The sequence below is a fragment of the Cervus elaphus genome, chromosome 27 (assembly GCF_910594005.1).
Source record: "Cervus elaphus chromosome 27, mCerEla1.1, whole genome shotgun sequence".
NCBI lineage: Eukaryota > Metazoa > Chordata > Mammalia > Artiodactyla > Cervidae > Cervus > Cervus elaphus.
This window is the reverse complement of record NC_057841.1, coordinates 58,259,709-58,276,273: the sequence shown is the minus strand read 5'-3', so window position 1 is coordinate 58,276,273 and position 16,565 is coordinate 58,259,709. Positions and strand designations below refer to the sequence as shown.

Below are 16,565 nucleotides of genomic sequence, written 5' to 3'. Positions count from 1 at the left end.
CAAAGAGTCAGACACGACTGAGCTACTGAACTGACTGACCAAAAGAAAAAAGCTTTATCTCAAACTAAAGAGACAATGTTCGAAATTAGAAATGTCAATATGCCTTGTCCTTTAAAGAAATAAACTGAAGATTTATTTAACAGAAGAGAACATTAATAAAATACAGTGATCCTGACATTTATTATCAGGGTATTCTTTAAGATGCCTTAGGGCTTCGCTGATAGCTCAGTTGGTAAAGAATCCTCCTGCAATGTGGGAGACCCTGGGTTGATTCCTCGGTCAGGAAGATCCCCTGGAGAAGGGAAAGGATACCCACTCCATTGTTCTTCCCTGGTGGCTCAGCTGGTAAAGACTCTGCCTGCAATGCGGGAGACCTGGGTTCGATCCCTGGGTTGGGAAGATCCCCTGGAGAAGGGAAAGGCCACCCACTCCAGTATTCTGGCCTGGAGAATTCCATGGACAGTCCATGGGGTTGCAAAGAGTCCGACACAACTGAGCGACTTTCACTTTCACTTTCCTATGTCCCAAGTGGTATAAATTTTTCAAAGGAAACTCACTTGATCTGTTTAGAATATGCATTCTTATATGAATTTACCTGATACTGCTTCTCAGTTACACAAGGTTCTTTCCAAATTCATAAATTACAGAGGGTTGGAGGGAAAATTTCTTAAATAACTCTCTTTCAGTTCCCCGACTCTCTTCAATAACATATTACATAAATATATAATTTTCTAAACACCCCAAAAGTTTTTATTCCCCACATTCTAGACCTTTCACCTGCTGTCCAATGACCTAACTCTTCAAAAGCAACCTCTAATCTGAGACTTAGGACTAGGGATAGCTATGTTAGTGCATTAACATACTTTGATATAACTGATCAAACTTTTGTATGGCTTCATCTTCCAAATTTATGCTAACCTAGCAACACTGAGGTTTCTTAAAACTCTCAAAGTTGTCTGCCAACTCAGTAAAAATGCCATGGGGATTAACGACCATACTTTAACTTTTATGGTACTCTGAGTCTCTCAAAAGCAAGGCAAAGACATGATCATAAATTACAATAAAAGTACTATAAAAATCATTAATAAAGATAAAATTCATTTTGAAAACCATATTTCAAATAGCTTTATGTTGAGACAACTGAGACATTTATTTAAAAGATACCCAAAAAATAAAATAAAATTCCCTACTTACTAATACACTGGTACTATTTGCATTAAGACTTAAGCAGAGAAAAGCGAATGAGAAGATACTTACCCACTCTCAGATGCACTCACAATATACTGTCTGTCACCAGACGCACACGCTTTAGACAGACAGGTGATGGACGCCGTGTGACCGAACAGCAGCGCTCGGGGATTCACCTAGAACACACAGTATGTTTTCTAAAGGGATCGTTCTTGGGAATCCTGCTAAATGTTCAGTATAAATGTACAGATACAGATTTGAGAAGAACTGCTCAGGACACCAGAAACTAAGAGCAGCAAAACAGTGACTCCCACCAGCCCAGGGCTCACAATCGCCCCACCGACGGTTCTAAAGCCGAGGCTGGGACCCCAAGAGGCGCCGTTACTTGCCCAGCTCACAGAGGGGGCGGGCCAAGGCTTAGAGCGGGCAGACTTGAACACGAAGCTCCGGTGCACGGAGATTTCAGGTTAAGAATGTGAATTAACATATAAAGTAAGTAATTTCACCTCACTTGTCTTTAACACTTTCCATGATCTGAAAGCACATTTAGAGCCTCTAGACTGACATCCCAAACACAAAACATAGAGAACAGGCACCCTACCAAAACCTGGGATCAACGTTAACGATCAGGAACTAATAATGGTCTTCACAGACTAATGATTTACTGCCACAGTGCCTCTGAAAGGATGGCTTAATACCCACTATTCTAAAACAGTCTGGCAATCAGCCTCCAAATTCATCTACTTTGTACCAAACAGCATGCTATTACTTTAGGTTATATCAGGGCTTTAACTACTTTTAGGATATATTTCTTAACATTTTATACACATACAAATAATATTTATAACATATGTATCAGATATAAAAAATACCTAACCACATAGTCAATACCCAGCTTAAGAAAAGAGAATGATTAATACCTTTCACGCTATCAATTTTGGAATCAAAATCACCTTAGTTGTATTTTGCATAATTATAACTGAAAGAAAAATACCATCATTGTTTGTGGTTAGAATAGGCCTAGAATGTTTTCTCATACAACCAACCCCATTTCCAAACAGAGATTCCATATTCCTCCACTGGAAAAAAAATGCTTTTGGTCAATTTTTGAATTTTTCCCAAGAAAATCAAATTTACCAAGGGTTAGTTCTATTTTCAATGTACATGGCTTTGCTAGAAAATTCCATTTTCAGTCATAATAGAGTAACTAGAACTGACTGTACCAAAATCTAGAAAGATGAACAAAAATAACTGAATGAAAAAAAGCACATAATCATCCCAATAGGGCAATAAAAGCATTTGACAAAATTCAATATCCTTTCCTGATTAAAAACTCTCAACAAATTGGGTGGAGAAGGAATGTACCCCAAAATAATAAAGGCCATATGGAACAAGCCCAAGTAGAAAACACTAAAAGTCTTTTCTCTAAGATCAAGAACAAGACAAGGATGATTACTCTTGACATTTTGATTCAACATAATATGGGAGGTCTTAGCCAGAGCAATTGAGCAACAACTAATAAATAAAGCAACCAAGTTAAAAAGGAAGAAGCAATGTTTTCTTTGCAGATGACATGACCTTATATGTAGAAAAACCTGAAGACTATTAAAACTAATGAAGAAATTAAGTAAAGTTGCAGGATACAAAATAAAAATACAAAAATCTGTTGTTTCTATAACAAGAAGTTATCAGACAGAGAAATTAAGCAATCCCACTTACAATGGCATCTCAAGAAGAATAAATTACTTAGAAATAAATTTAACCAAGGAGGTGAAACACCTGTATTCCGAAACTTATTAAGACACTAATGAAAGAAATGGAAAAATAAATAAGTGGAAAGATACCCCACATTCTTGGGTTGGAAGAATTAATGTTGTTAAAAGGCCCATACTACTCAAAGCAATCTGCAAAGTCAATGCAATCCTATCAAAATTCCAATGGTGTTTTTCACAGAAATAGAAAAAACTACCCACTGAAATGTTGTGAAGTAATTAGCCTCCAACTAATAAAAATAAATAAATAAATAAAAATAATAAAAAAAAAAAAAAGAAAAAACCTTGATGAAATTTGTGTAGAACCATTAAAGACACCAAATGGCCAAAGCAATTTTGAGAAAAAACAAACTTGGAGGCTTCACACAATGAGTACCAACGTAACTAGAGGAAAAGTAAAAATGTGGTATAGTTACATTTATACCTTTCTATTTTTATCTCACCATGTTCCAGAAAAATTTATGTCACAGTTATTAACTAATAAATATTTCACATATAACTGGTACAGAGATATATAAGATAATCTGTTCAACTGATCAAAAAACAATCTATCCTCAAAGACCACAGTTCAAAAGTGACAGTTATCAAGTTATCAGTGGCAAGGAGTGACGTTTAGAATTAAAAGATGTGATGAGACAGTTCTTAAGACTAAACACCAACACTAATGCTCCAATCTGGGACCTTGAGGGCACTAGTTCTTTTTTTTTTTTTTTTTTTTTTTTGAGGGCACTAAGTTCTATAGTCAGCCATCATTCCACACGCCTTTCTTTTTTCTTTTAGTTTTTTTTTTCCTTTCTATTACCTGCGATGCTATAAATAAATCCTTACTATGTACAAGCATTTGATAACTGCTTAATGTAACTTCCCTCACAGAATCCTTACCAAAACCTTGCACGGTTGACCCCATGTTAAACATGATGAGATGCAGGCATTCGACAGGTGAGTCAATTGCCCAAAGTCACACAGCTAGACACTAGAGCAGCCAAGATTCAAGCCAACTTCATCTGCCGGCAATGCTGAGCTTTTACCATAATGTTTCACTTCTTTCATTACTGCCATGTATTATAAAATTCCCTGCAATTATAGTTTTATTCTCCAAAATTATAGCTTTACAGGTAGTGGAAGCAAAAAAACATTGTTTATAGGAGACAATACCTTCATTAACAGGTTCCCTCCTTTACTCGTATCTCCATGTCTCTCTGTACTCGCGAAATACTACTTCTACAATTTCTCTCTGACATTTTTTTTGCCACACCACATAGTATGTGGTATCTTAGTTCCCCAACCAGGGATTGAACCCGAGCCCCCTGCAGTGGAAGCACAGATTCTTAACCACTGAACCACCCAGGTGGTTGAGATGATGAACATGTTCTAAAACTGACTGTGGTCACAGCTGCGCAACTCTGGGAACAGAGTAAAAATCATTAAATTGTACACTTCGAAGCGTGTATTGTATGATCTCAATAAAGCTGTTAAAAAGTCTTTTACTTATAAAAGCAACGTTTTTGCCTCTATGTTCCATGACAACTATCACCCCATCTTCTCTGTTCCTCCTTACAGAAAAATTCCTGGGGAAGTTGTCAGAGATTGGAGGTTAAAATATGGAAAAAGAGTGTCTGTCCACAGAGACAGCCCAGGAGCAGAGCACACAGCAGTAAAGAATGGCAAAAAACAAAAAAACACCACAGAATGATTTTTAAAATAAAGGCAAAAAAATGTACGTATTGTACATTTTTACAAAGTTTTTCTCTCTTCAAGACACTGATCTTAGAAGGCTCAAAATTGTTTTTAGTATCTTTTTGGAAATCTCCTTCAATATGGTTAGAAATTTTCTGAAAAAATCTTAAATGTAACATAGTAAGCCAGGTAGGGTAGCTATTATAATTGGAAATCAACTCAAAAACCAGCAGAAGTCAACTCTAATGAGTAATGTTGATAATCATTCTGAACACCAATTTCAGTCAAAATGTATCTCATAGAAAATACAGAGGCAAAATTATTCTGGAACTGTGTTATTTTTTGTTAAGTAGCTTTTTTGCATGCAAAAAATGCAATCTGCATTTCAAACACTCACGTCCAAGTCTACGGAAAGGTCCCAGAGACATATCTGCCCGTCATGGCACCCAGTCACGATGGTGGCCCCGTCGTCCGTCAGCAGCACGGCTGAGATGCAGTGCGTCGGGGCTCTGCGCCCCCAGAGGACGATGGGCAGAACCAGGCTGTTTGCTGCCATCCTGCTGGCAAACCTGGAAATGCAGTGAGAGCAACGGTAAATGTTACGGTATTTCCCTCTAAAGCACATCACAGATTTTTATTTTGAAGCTCACTTGAACTTCCTCAGTGCCAAAAATTCCTCTAAACATTGTGCGTGCATGCTAAGTTGCTTCAGCTGTGTCCGATTCTTTGCGACCTCGTGGACTGTAGCCTGCCCACTCCTCCATCCATGGGATTCTCCAGGCAAGAATACTGGAGTGGGTTGCTATTCCCTTCTCCAAGGGATCTTCCCAGCTCAGGGATGGAACCCAGGTCTCCTGCAGGCAGACTCTTAACCGTCTGAGCCACCAGAGAAGTTTCGGTCTATTAGTTGAAACATATTCTAATCCATTAGCACAGGGCACCTTGTCACTGGGCTCCCTGTGAACCGGTAGCTCTCAGACTCCTCCTCTCAGTCTGGCCTGTCTGAGCTCACAGCTGGTCTGGGCTGACAGAACCTGGGTCCTGGGCCTGCTCTGCTGACCAGCCGGGGAGCCCGGGCATTCGTCATCAGCCATCTGACTGCCTCCCTCACCGCTTCTCCTGCAGGGAGAACAGTACCTCACAGACCTGCAGAAGAGCCCTGCCAGCTAGGCTGACCTAACGGCCCCGAGGGCCAGGCAACGATTGGTTTGACTGTTTTTAACTTATTTATTTATTTATTATTTTTGGAGGTACTGGGTCTTTCATTGCGTGCGAGTTTTCTCTAGTTGGGGCTTCTCTTGTGGCTCAGCTGGTAAAGAATCCGCCTGCAATGCGGGAGACCTGGGTTCGATCCCTGGGTGGGGAAGATCCCCTGGAGAGGGGAAAGGCTACCCAGTCCAGTACTCTGGCTTGGAGAATCCCATGGACTGTGTAGTCCACGGGGTCGCACACAGCTGAGCGCCTTTCACTTCCACTTTCTGTTTCTCTAAGAGCAGCTGGTGGCCTCCACAGCAGGGTATCCTTAGCAGTGTCACATGTCACACCGGCTTAGCTGACCCGCTGCGAGTGGAACCTTCCCAGACTAGGGATCAAACCTGTGTGAGGAACGGACAACCAGTGGACCATCGGGGAACCCCATGACTGACTTGATTTTTAAGTGGCAACAAAAGATATGTGTATAACCTAGACAGTGTAGAATCTAAGACTGTCCTAGGAACTTTTCAGAAACACTTCAAGGAATAGCCACTTTCTATGAAAGAAACTAGTTTTAATATCTATGGTCTCATTGCTGGTTGCATTTAGCAAAAGTCTTTTCTTTAATCCACTACTTATACTCTTTAAACAAATGAAAACCAAAACAAAAATCCACTCCCTGGAAAGAAAATGAGGCAAGTAAAAAATTATGAATGATATTTACCAAATGCAATCTATATATACTGCATCTTTTATTTTTTGTTAAAATTAATGGGTTTCATGCTATAGTGTTCGAGAAGACTCCTGAGAGTCCCTTGGACTACAAGGAAATCAAACCAGTCAACCCTAAAGGAAATCAATCCTGAATAACCATTAGAAGGACTGATGCTGAAGCTGAAACTCCAATACTTTGGCCCCGTGATGTGAAAAGCTGACTCATTAGAAAATACCCTGATGCTGGGAAAGATTGAAGGCAGGAAGAGAAGGGGATGACAGAGGACGAGATGGTGGGATTGCATCACTGACTCAATGGACATTAGTTTGAGCAAACTCCGGGAGACGGTGAAGGACAAGGAAGTCTGATGTGCTGCAATCCATGGAGTCACAAAGAGTTGGACACAACTTAGCAACTGAACAACAAAATAGCTTTTTCATCAACTTGTTTCTCCCCAAACTCCATCTGTTTGCTACACCAAGTAAAAGGTATGCATTTGAGGGGAAAATCCCAAGTTCCTTTTGTATTTATAAAATTGTTTCTGCACCATGTTCAGCAGCTAATAGACTACCAGGACATTAACAATTATTCCCATATTCCTATTGAACATTAGTAAATGAAACAAAGCACTGAGCCTGTTTTAACAAATTGGGTACAGCATGTTACTGGCTGAATAATATATCCACCAGTGACTTTCTCAGAAAGAGAATCTGGAAGGAGTTCATCTCTCCATGGTGACAATATTCATTTTTAAGATCTATCACCAGAGATTTCTCTCAACTACAGAAGCTCACAGCAACCAACAGCACATGCTGAGATCAAGAAAGAACAGCAGCGACTTCCTTGGCAGCCCAGCGGTTAGGACTTCACACTTCCACTCAGGGGACAGAGGTTCAACCCCCAGCTGGGGAACAAAGACCCCGCGTGCCATGTGATGCGGCCAAAAAGTAAAAAAGAAAGAAAGGACACCATCTCTCTCGATATGTGAGGACTCCTACCCAGTGCATCTGCCTGCTTGAAGAGAATGCAAATACAGAGATTCAGGACTAAGGGACATGTGTGTGACAGTATTCAAGGGACAAGGCGCTCAAGGAAACCTGGAAGAAGAATGCATTTCACAGCCCTTAAAATAAGTGAAAATAATTGCCCATAACGTGACAAAGGTACTACTGTATCTTTTCCAGAGGATCCTAGTACATCATCTTATCTGCTACTATAACTGTTCATCCAAGGAATTAGGCAAGAAGTTCTGTCCAATCAACCTGGGGAGGAGGGGGAACCAGAATTCAAAATTCACTGTTGTATTTCCAAGGACATTAGACTGCAGAAACTAACCTGTCCTGACCCCCAGATATATACACCCTGCCGAATGACCTTAAACTATACACAATGCTGTATCTAAACAGAAAGTGTCTACTGGGTGAAATATTTAAAATTTGAAAAGTCATAAAAGAATACCTGAAACGAAGCTGTAGTGAGAGGTCACAATCACTGACTGATACTGATCTGTCTTCCTGCTGGGATTAGGGTGGTCCCAGCAACATATAGAAGAAACAAATAATTTCTACACAAATAATAATTAATCAAAAGGCCCTGGTGTCAGACTGGAAGATGGCATTAAAAGAAACGGGAGAATAAGATTCCAAGTCTTGGGTGGAGTGGGAGGGAGCAGAAAGTCTCATTTATAGGACTCCAGTGGAGAAATAGATTTGTGTTCCTGAGTCTCAGAACATAGAAAAGCCTCCTAGATAAGAAGGTATTAAATCAGAGCTGGAGGCAGACTGTGGGGAAACGGGTTTTGAAAACATTCAAAAGTTGGAGGCAGAGAAAACTGTCAAGTTACATTTGGGTATTGGCTCTGACGTCTCTCCTCAGACACGGAGACAGCCTTGCTAAGATGCTATGTGTCAGGAGAGCTCAAGAATATTTTTAAAATAGGGGGACTCATCCTTTATAAAAACTCCTCTAACTCTAGACTAGACTTTCAGTTAGCTAGGAAAAACAAACTTCCTACTTGTATAAGGTCATGGCTTTTTGAGTTACACATAAACATATGATCTTTCTCACTGCACACTCAAACACCCTGCATCTTCAGAGTGTGTAAGAATAAAACCCATGGCACAAAGGAAGAGGTAAGAAGAATGAAAAGAAGTTACTGTGAGGAGAAAGCTTAAGGTCTCCAGAAGCAAGGGGAGGGGGACTTTGTTGGGGGTGAGAGAGGACAGGGAGACAAATAACAACGTCACCCTGTGACTAGGGGCCATGTCCCTCCACACACTGGCAGAATGTAATGAAAACTCATCATTAGTCAGCCAACATGTGAAAGACGAATGTGACTTAGCTGGCTTGGGGTGGGACACTGTATAATGTCTATATATTTAATTTTTACACAAGCCCAATCTATAAAAGTTAGTCCTGCCTAACTTCTAAGAGAACTCAAGAAATTTATACCCCCACAAAACACAGTGGTATTTCCTTCCAGCTCTAAAATGTGTTAGCTCTTATATTCAAGATTCCTTTAGATAGCCTAGGTCCTCTTAATTTCTCTACACATTTTAAAATTAGATTGTAAATTTCTGCAGAAAAGCTTGCTGAGATTATGACTGGCGCTGCATCAAATTCATATATCAATTTGGGGAACACCGACTCTGCTAATGTTGATTAAATATGCTTGGTGCAAGGGACTTCCCTGGGGTCCAGTGGTTGAGACTCCATGCCTCCAATGCAGGGAGCACAGGTTCGACCCCTGCTCGGGGAACTAAGGCCCCACATTCCCAGACAAAATTAATCTTCTTAACAAAAGAGGAAATCAAATAATTTTGTGGCTATTTCCTGCAAGATTCTGAATTCATTCTATGACTTTTCTAAGAGAATAACACTTCTCTGCTGGAAAACATAACATTATCCTCTCTTTAAAAATGCAAACATTATCTACTCACTAGCAAGAAGGAAGAAATAATGTGAGGTACATATAACTAGATGCCATAATTACAAAACTGGACAAGTACCTAATAATGTACAAACACATTTCTAATCTTGTGAAACTATATGTATTCTGACTTTACTAGATATATTAACATGTTCTCCATTGAAACAAACTATTCTCAGATCAGAGATAAAATTAATTTTCCTTAATAGTTTACAATTCCCTTTAGCAAATACAACAAACACATTCATTCATGACAGCTGAGAGACTATAAGATCTTAACATGAATTTTTGAATCAGAGAAAAGATACATTACTTTCAGAACTTGTTTTGACCTAAATGTATTTCAATGCATTTAGAATTAGCATATGAAACCAGAAATTTCAAAACCTAGAAATCTGGTTACAGTGTAATAATGAGGCAGCAGGAATTTCTTGAACATCTACTAAGAAAAAAATCTTCATTATAAGTAAATATGTTCTATAATTAAATCATTGGTATTTATTTAATAACCTGGACCTTTTTTAGGGACTAATTCACTTACTTAAAACTAAGATAAACAGCTTGTGTCTTCCATGGTACTTGTCAGCTGTAACCAAACCAATGCATGTCCAGTGAATTACCTAAAATTCCACATAATCCTCAATCATTATGCCACAGATATGTGGGCTTTCAACACGTTTTTTTTCCTCTCTTCAATTTTTTTTTTGTATAATAAAGTCTTCTGGATCTATTTGGCTCTATATGTCATGTGAACGCATGATTTAGATACATCAAAGGGAAGAAAGAAGAGGATGAGAAATGTTTAGTTCATTATATGACCAAATGATGTGAACATTCTTAATACAAAGAAATATATATCTCAGTCCAGAAAAAAATGTAAATATCTCAAAAAAATTTTTTCCTAGCATCTTAAAATCCAATAGAATAAAAGTGAAACTAGAAAAGCCACCAAAAGTACTTAATGAAATAATGTGAACTGAAGGCCAGCGTGGCTTATGAGGACAGAGAAGTCAAACATCTCTAAGAAGGATTGACTGAAACTGCCACGGAATCTGTACCAAGTAAACCTAGTCCTAAAGGACTGATTACAATAAAAAGTGGGCAAATTAGGCAGGAGCTAACTATTCAGTTTGGCAAGACACAGGAATCTAAGTCTGAATTTCTTGATTAAATGGCAATGTAAATTCAAAGCATGCAGTTTTCCAGCCATCATCATCTAACCGTTCTCTTCACTGGCAACATCACCTGCTGCATGAAGGGAACTGAGTATCAAACTGAGACGCAAAGGAAATTTGTATCAAATCTAACTTAAAATCATATTTAGACATTGGCTATTAAATATAATCTTTTTCCTGAAAAAGCTTTAGAGTTAAATAACGGGAGTCCTAGATTCTATCCCTCATCTTGCCACTAACCATGCAGTCTTTAATCACAGCATCTCACTTCTGAGGATTAGTTTTCTCATCAAGAGTATTTATACAATGAATTTTGAATCATCTTTAAGTAAAAAAAAAAAATCAAATCATAAAGAGCAGGGGTCTGAGAGATAAAAACCAAGTCATCTCTTTTGCCTACCTCAATTTCATATATTTTTGTTTCACCTGATTGCACCTATTTCTCAGCTCTAAACAGAAATAAAACTGTACTGCAGTCAACAACAGCAACAAAAACAACAGTTTAAAGAACACTAAACTTATGCTCAGAAGAACTATATTCAGATCCTGACTCTTCTATGCAATCTTGAAAGATTTACCATATCTGTAAAAGATGGACAAGAATACCCTCCTTTCAGAAAGTTGCCAGGGGACATGGACAACACCTTGAAATTTCACTTGAGGAGGTTTCCTTCTCAGGTTCTGCAAGCTGCAATCCCCTTGGTGGACCTCTCTTCCCTTAACTTAAATAGGCAGGGACTTCCCTGGTAGATTCCCGGCTCCCACTGCAGGAGGGCACAGGTTCAATCCCTGGTCAGGGAACTAAGATCCTGCATGCCATAAAGAAGAAAAACTTAAACTTTGTTTCAAATTTAAAAATAAATAAACAAATAGGTACAGAATAGCTTAGATGCTTACATTTTCCAAATTCAAAGTTGACAGGAAAGAAAAGTAAACCCTGTTTTGCATTTTTATGAAAATCTTCCATAAAAGGGAAAGACTACAAGGTTTGTCTAAACGTAACTCCCAGTGCTAGACTCACCATGGGGAGAACCCCTCCGCCCCCGCTCCACATTCAGGTCCATCAGCAACTCTCAAAATCACACCACAAACCGATCTCAGAGCTCAGAGGCACACACAGACCTGATTCCTAAGGAAATAAATGCCCTCCCGTATTCTATGCTGTCTTCATTTATCATGAAATTTCATTTACCGGAAAACTTCATTCTCCAGTCAATCTGGTGAATCTAGACTTTACAAAAACACATTACTCAAAGGTAAGCAGAACTGCAGTATTTATGGATAAAATGATCTGATGTCTGGGCTATGACATGGGGACAGGAAGAGGGGGTAAGAGGTATTGGAAAGGATGGAGATGAAATATGACCATCAGTGTGGTGGGTAGAATGCATCTGACCTACCTCGAGGAACAAAGGACTTCTTATCCCGGCTGCTAAGACCACTAGGTTGTCTTAGCATTAGTCATTTGGCTAATGACTGCCCCCAGCCAAAAGGAGACACCTTGCCTGCTTCCAGTGGGACAACCCACATCCAATGACTCATCAGTTCGGACAGTGAAAGTGAAAGTTGCTCAGTCGTGTCCAACTCTTTGCGGTCCATGGAATTTTCCAGGCCAGAATACTGGAGCGGGTAGCCTTTCCCTTCTCCAAAGGATCTTCCCAACCCAGGGATTGAACCCAGGTCTCCCCCATTGCAAGCAGATTCTTTACCGACTGAGCCACCATGGAAGCCCAGAAATACTGGAGTGGGTAGCCTATCCCTTCTCCAGCGGATCTTCCCAACCCAGGAATGGACGCAGGGTCTCCTGCATTGCAGGCAGATTCTTATACCAGCTGAGCTATCAGGGAAGCTCAATTCGGAGAAAAACAGTAAAGGCCAGTCTCCCTCAAATCAATTCAGGATAGTTCGGAGGGGTCATTCCATCTTCTTTCTAGCCTCCAGCGTCACCTGAGATTCTGCTGGGACTCATTACAGCTCAACTCCTCCCTCTGACCAAACCTGCTTCCTTTCTCCAGAATTGGCTCACTAGGAAACTTCAACCATAAAAATAAAGTGTTGAAGCTATTTTTAGTACAAGAGTGCTCACCATATATTGTTCTTACTATTAATATTTTTACATATTTGAAAATTTCTCTAATTGTTAATGGGTTCATAGAAAGAACTTTAGTGTCCATCAGTTGGGGATTAAATTGCTAGAGAGTCTTACAATGCAACACTGCCACATGATATAAGAAATAATCTTTAAAATATACAGTAAGAGGAAAAGGTACAGTACAGTATGTAAAATACACTCCTGTTTTGGGTTCTAAAAGGGGAGATATACACACACACACACACACACCTATATATATACACACACACAATTATTTATAATTCTGTAATGATACCAATTTTTTTAAAAAAAATAGTAATGATAACTACCTCTAAAAAGAAAGAGAAATCAGAGGCTGGACTGAGTGGGAACCTTAATTCTGAAGATAAACCCTTTGGTCTTAAGGGTTTTTTCCTCCCTACCTTTGGGTATTTCACTGTATTCCAAAAGACAGTTTAATAAATAAATTAAATGGTCCACGGATTTCCCTGGTAGTCCAGTGGTTAGGACTCCACGTTTCCACTGCAGGGGTCACGGATTCGATCCCTGGTCCAGGAACTAAGATCCCACAAGCCGTGAGGTGGAGCCAAAAGAATAAATAAATAAAATAAAATAGATGGCCCTGATTCACCAGGTTCTTTATTTTAAGATGCACATACACACACAAACATGGAGTTTCCAAAAACATTTAACTATAATAAACATTTGACTTTAGCCTGTACCTGTTTCAACACTAGCTCTGCTGGGAGGGACCCGTCTCCACCCGATGATTCACGACCCCTGCAACCATGCTTCCGCAACAGTGTCTATACTCTGGTGCAGAACACGCACCACTGTGCATAAGTATTTGTTTATAAATGCATCCACTCCACTAAAAGCTGCACCCTTCTAGAGGAAAACCAGATCATTCACGAAGTCCCCCACCTTTATTATTCAATCACTATCAAGCAAACTGCATTGCACTAGGATACGAGGGGGTTTACCAGCACCCAGAATAGTTATAGACTTTTAGTAGTGACTTCCTGGTCGCTCGGTTGGTAAAGAATCTGCCTGCAGTGCAGGAGACCCAGGTTCCGGAAGACCCCTAGAGAAGGAAATGGCAAACCACTCTAGCATTTTTGCCTGGAAAACTCCATGGACAGAGGAGTCTCATGGACAACAGTCCATGAGATCACAAGAGTCAGACACGACTGAGCGACTAAACCACCACCACTACTGACCAACCGGGGCTGCGCTGGTGGCTTAGATGCTAAGGTATCTGCCTGCAGTGGGAGACCCAGGTTCAATCCCCGCGTCAGGAAGATGCCCTGGAGAAGGGAATGGCACCCACTCCATCTTGCCTGGACAATTCCATGGACAGAGGAGTATGTATTTGTCGAATGATACGTATTTACTTGTTGAATAAACACATATTTATTGAATGAACAAATGGAGAATCACAATAACTAGCATTTATTATTAAGCTTTCACTGTGGGCCAAGCAAGCTATTTCTGAGGAAGAAATATCTCATCTTTTTAGATTTAGAAGAAGATTTAAATTTAAATAAGCAAAAAATTAAATTAGAAGAAAATTTAAATTAGATTTAAATCCTTCCCAGACTCTTTGAAGGATCTTACTATCTTAATTTGGAGAAGGAAATGGCAACCCACTCCAGTATTCTTGCCTGGAAAATCCCATGGACGGAGGAGCCTGGTAGACTACAGACCATGGGGTGGCAAAGAGTCAGACAGACACAACTGAGCAACTTCACTTCACTTCACTCCCATAATTACCCTCTCACTGACTACCATTTTATCTGTCTTTCAATTAAATTAGCCTTTGTCCTCCATACATGTTCTAATCTCACTTCTGTACAAAACCCTTCACTTGTTACCAGCCCCTGCATGTAAATCTAGTAATCTTTCTCTCCCTCCCTCTCGCATTCATTCTTTATCCCATTTTCTCTCTCTTTCTCTCATTGTTATGACAATCAACACTTTGAAACCTGTGGCCTTTAACACAATGTTTCCACTTTCTTACCACCAACTGCCTCATTACTTTGCCAACAAAGGTCCTAGTCAAGGCTATGGTTTTTCCAGTGGTCATGTATGAATGTGAGAGTTGGACTGTGAAGAAAGCTGAGTGCCAAAGAATTGATGCTTTTGAACTGTGATGTTGGAGAAGACTCTTGAGAGTCCCTTGGACTGCAAGGAGATCCAACCAGTCCATCCTAAAGGAGATCAGTCCTGGGTGTTCATTGGAAGGACTGATGCTGAAGCTGAAACTTCAATACTTTGGCCACCTCATGCGAAGAGCTGACTCATTGGAAAAGACACTGATGCTGGGAGGGATTGGGGGCAGGAGGAGAAGGGGACAACAGGATGAGATGGCTGGATGGCATCACCGACCCGATGGACATGAGTTTGAGTAAACTCTGGGAGTTGGTGATGGACAGGGAGGCCTGGCGTGCTGCGATTCATGGGGTCGCAAAGAGTCGGACACGACTGAGCAACTGAACTGAACTGAACTGCCTCATGTAATACAGATTGTAACTTCAAACAGACTTAATCTAAGGACACTTATGCTCTCTCGCTACACAGAGATCAACAGTTTTGATATGATCCTCCAGGGAAGAACTCTCCAGTACTGCAGAGAGAAGCAAGGTCCCAGGAGAGAAGTGAGGAAAGAAGATGCTTTGACATCAATGGACAGTGGATTCCTACTTTCCTAACCGTCTTCCTCAGTCCTTATGTGATATTCAGTCTCACATGGCTACTAGCTTGACACGGCTGATCATTTGCTAATCCTTGACTCTCCTCTCTCAGGCTTCCAGTACAGTATGCTCTCCCAGTTATCTTCTTCCTATTTCTTCAGCTTTCTCCTGCTTAGCTATGTAAAGGCCTAACAAACCCTAAGAAAAATTCAAGGCAAAGGGGAAAATCTTTCATTTCTCTTTTTCACTAGATTTGGAGGGTTTTTTCTTTTCTTTTCTTTTCTTTGGTTGCGCCACTCAATGGTTTGTAGGATCTCAGTTTCTCATTGGGATTGAACCCAGGCCATGGCAATGAAAGCCTGGAATCCTAACCACTAGGCAACCAGGGAACTCCCAAAAGAATACTTTTAAATTTGACTGTCCTTTTAGTAAAAAGCTTAAGATGAAATCTACTTTCCCCCGTCTTGTGATTCTCCCCAATTTTTTATTATTAAAAAAAATGTTAAATATACAAAAAGTTCAAAAATAGTATAAAGATCACTCAATAAATATTATTTACTAATATTAGCAAACAAACTATTCACGTTTGACACACTGCACTTGGTTGTGATGCCTCCTTGCTCTTTAGTTCCAGAACAAGTCTTGCTTCATTTTTCATATTGATTTTCATGCTTCATAATAACTTTAAAAAACAAAACCAACTGCTTGAAAAATGTTCCAAGTTTCAGATAAGTCTGACTATATTTATGATGTCATTCATCATGCATTCATCTGCCTCCTGCTTTTCTATAAACTGGAAGCTGGATCTAACGGCGTAAGCAGGCTCAAGTGAAACATTCTGGGCAAGTGTCCTTCACACTGCGTCACCAACGGGAGGCACGTGACATCACGCTGTCCCACTGTCGGTGATGCCACCCGTGACCACTTGACTAAGGCAGTGACTACCAGCTACCTCCACCATAACTCTTTTTACCCCTTAAAACTATGAATAACGTAGGGAGCGATACTCTGGTAAGACCACCCTGTTCTGCAAAATCTCATGGGATACTGGTATTCCAGATGACTTCTAAAAGCTACGAAGTCAGGATTAAATATGAAAAATCTGGTATCAGGTCAGTGTTCATCTCTCT

The 16,565-nt window shown here is 40.0% G+C and overlaps 1 protein-coding gene across 2 annotated transcripts in view; it reads right to left on the bottom strand.

The window, feature by feature from the left end:
* WDR7 (WD repeat domain 7) overlaps positions 1-16,565 on the bottom strand; it is a 340,950-nt gene that overhangs the window by 313,607 nt on the left and 10,778 nt on the right. For both annotated transcript variants that reach the window (XM_043889509.1, XM_043889510.1), the window contains exons 2-3: positions 5,035-5,206; positions 1,258-1,364 (exon numbers count right to left, since the gene is read on the bottom strand). In XM_043889509.1, the coding sequence (XP_043745444.1) occupies positions 1,258-1,364; positions 5,035-5,193 (266 nt within the window). In that variant the 5' untranslated portion in view covers positions 5,194-5,206. The remainder of the gene's footprint in view (positions 1-1,257; positions 1,365-5,034; positions 5,207-16,565) is intronic.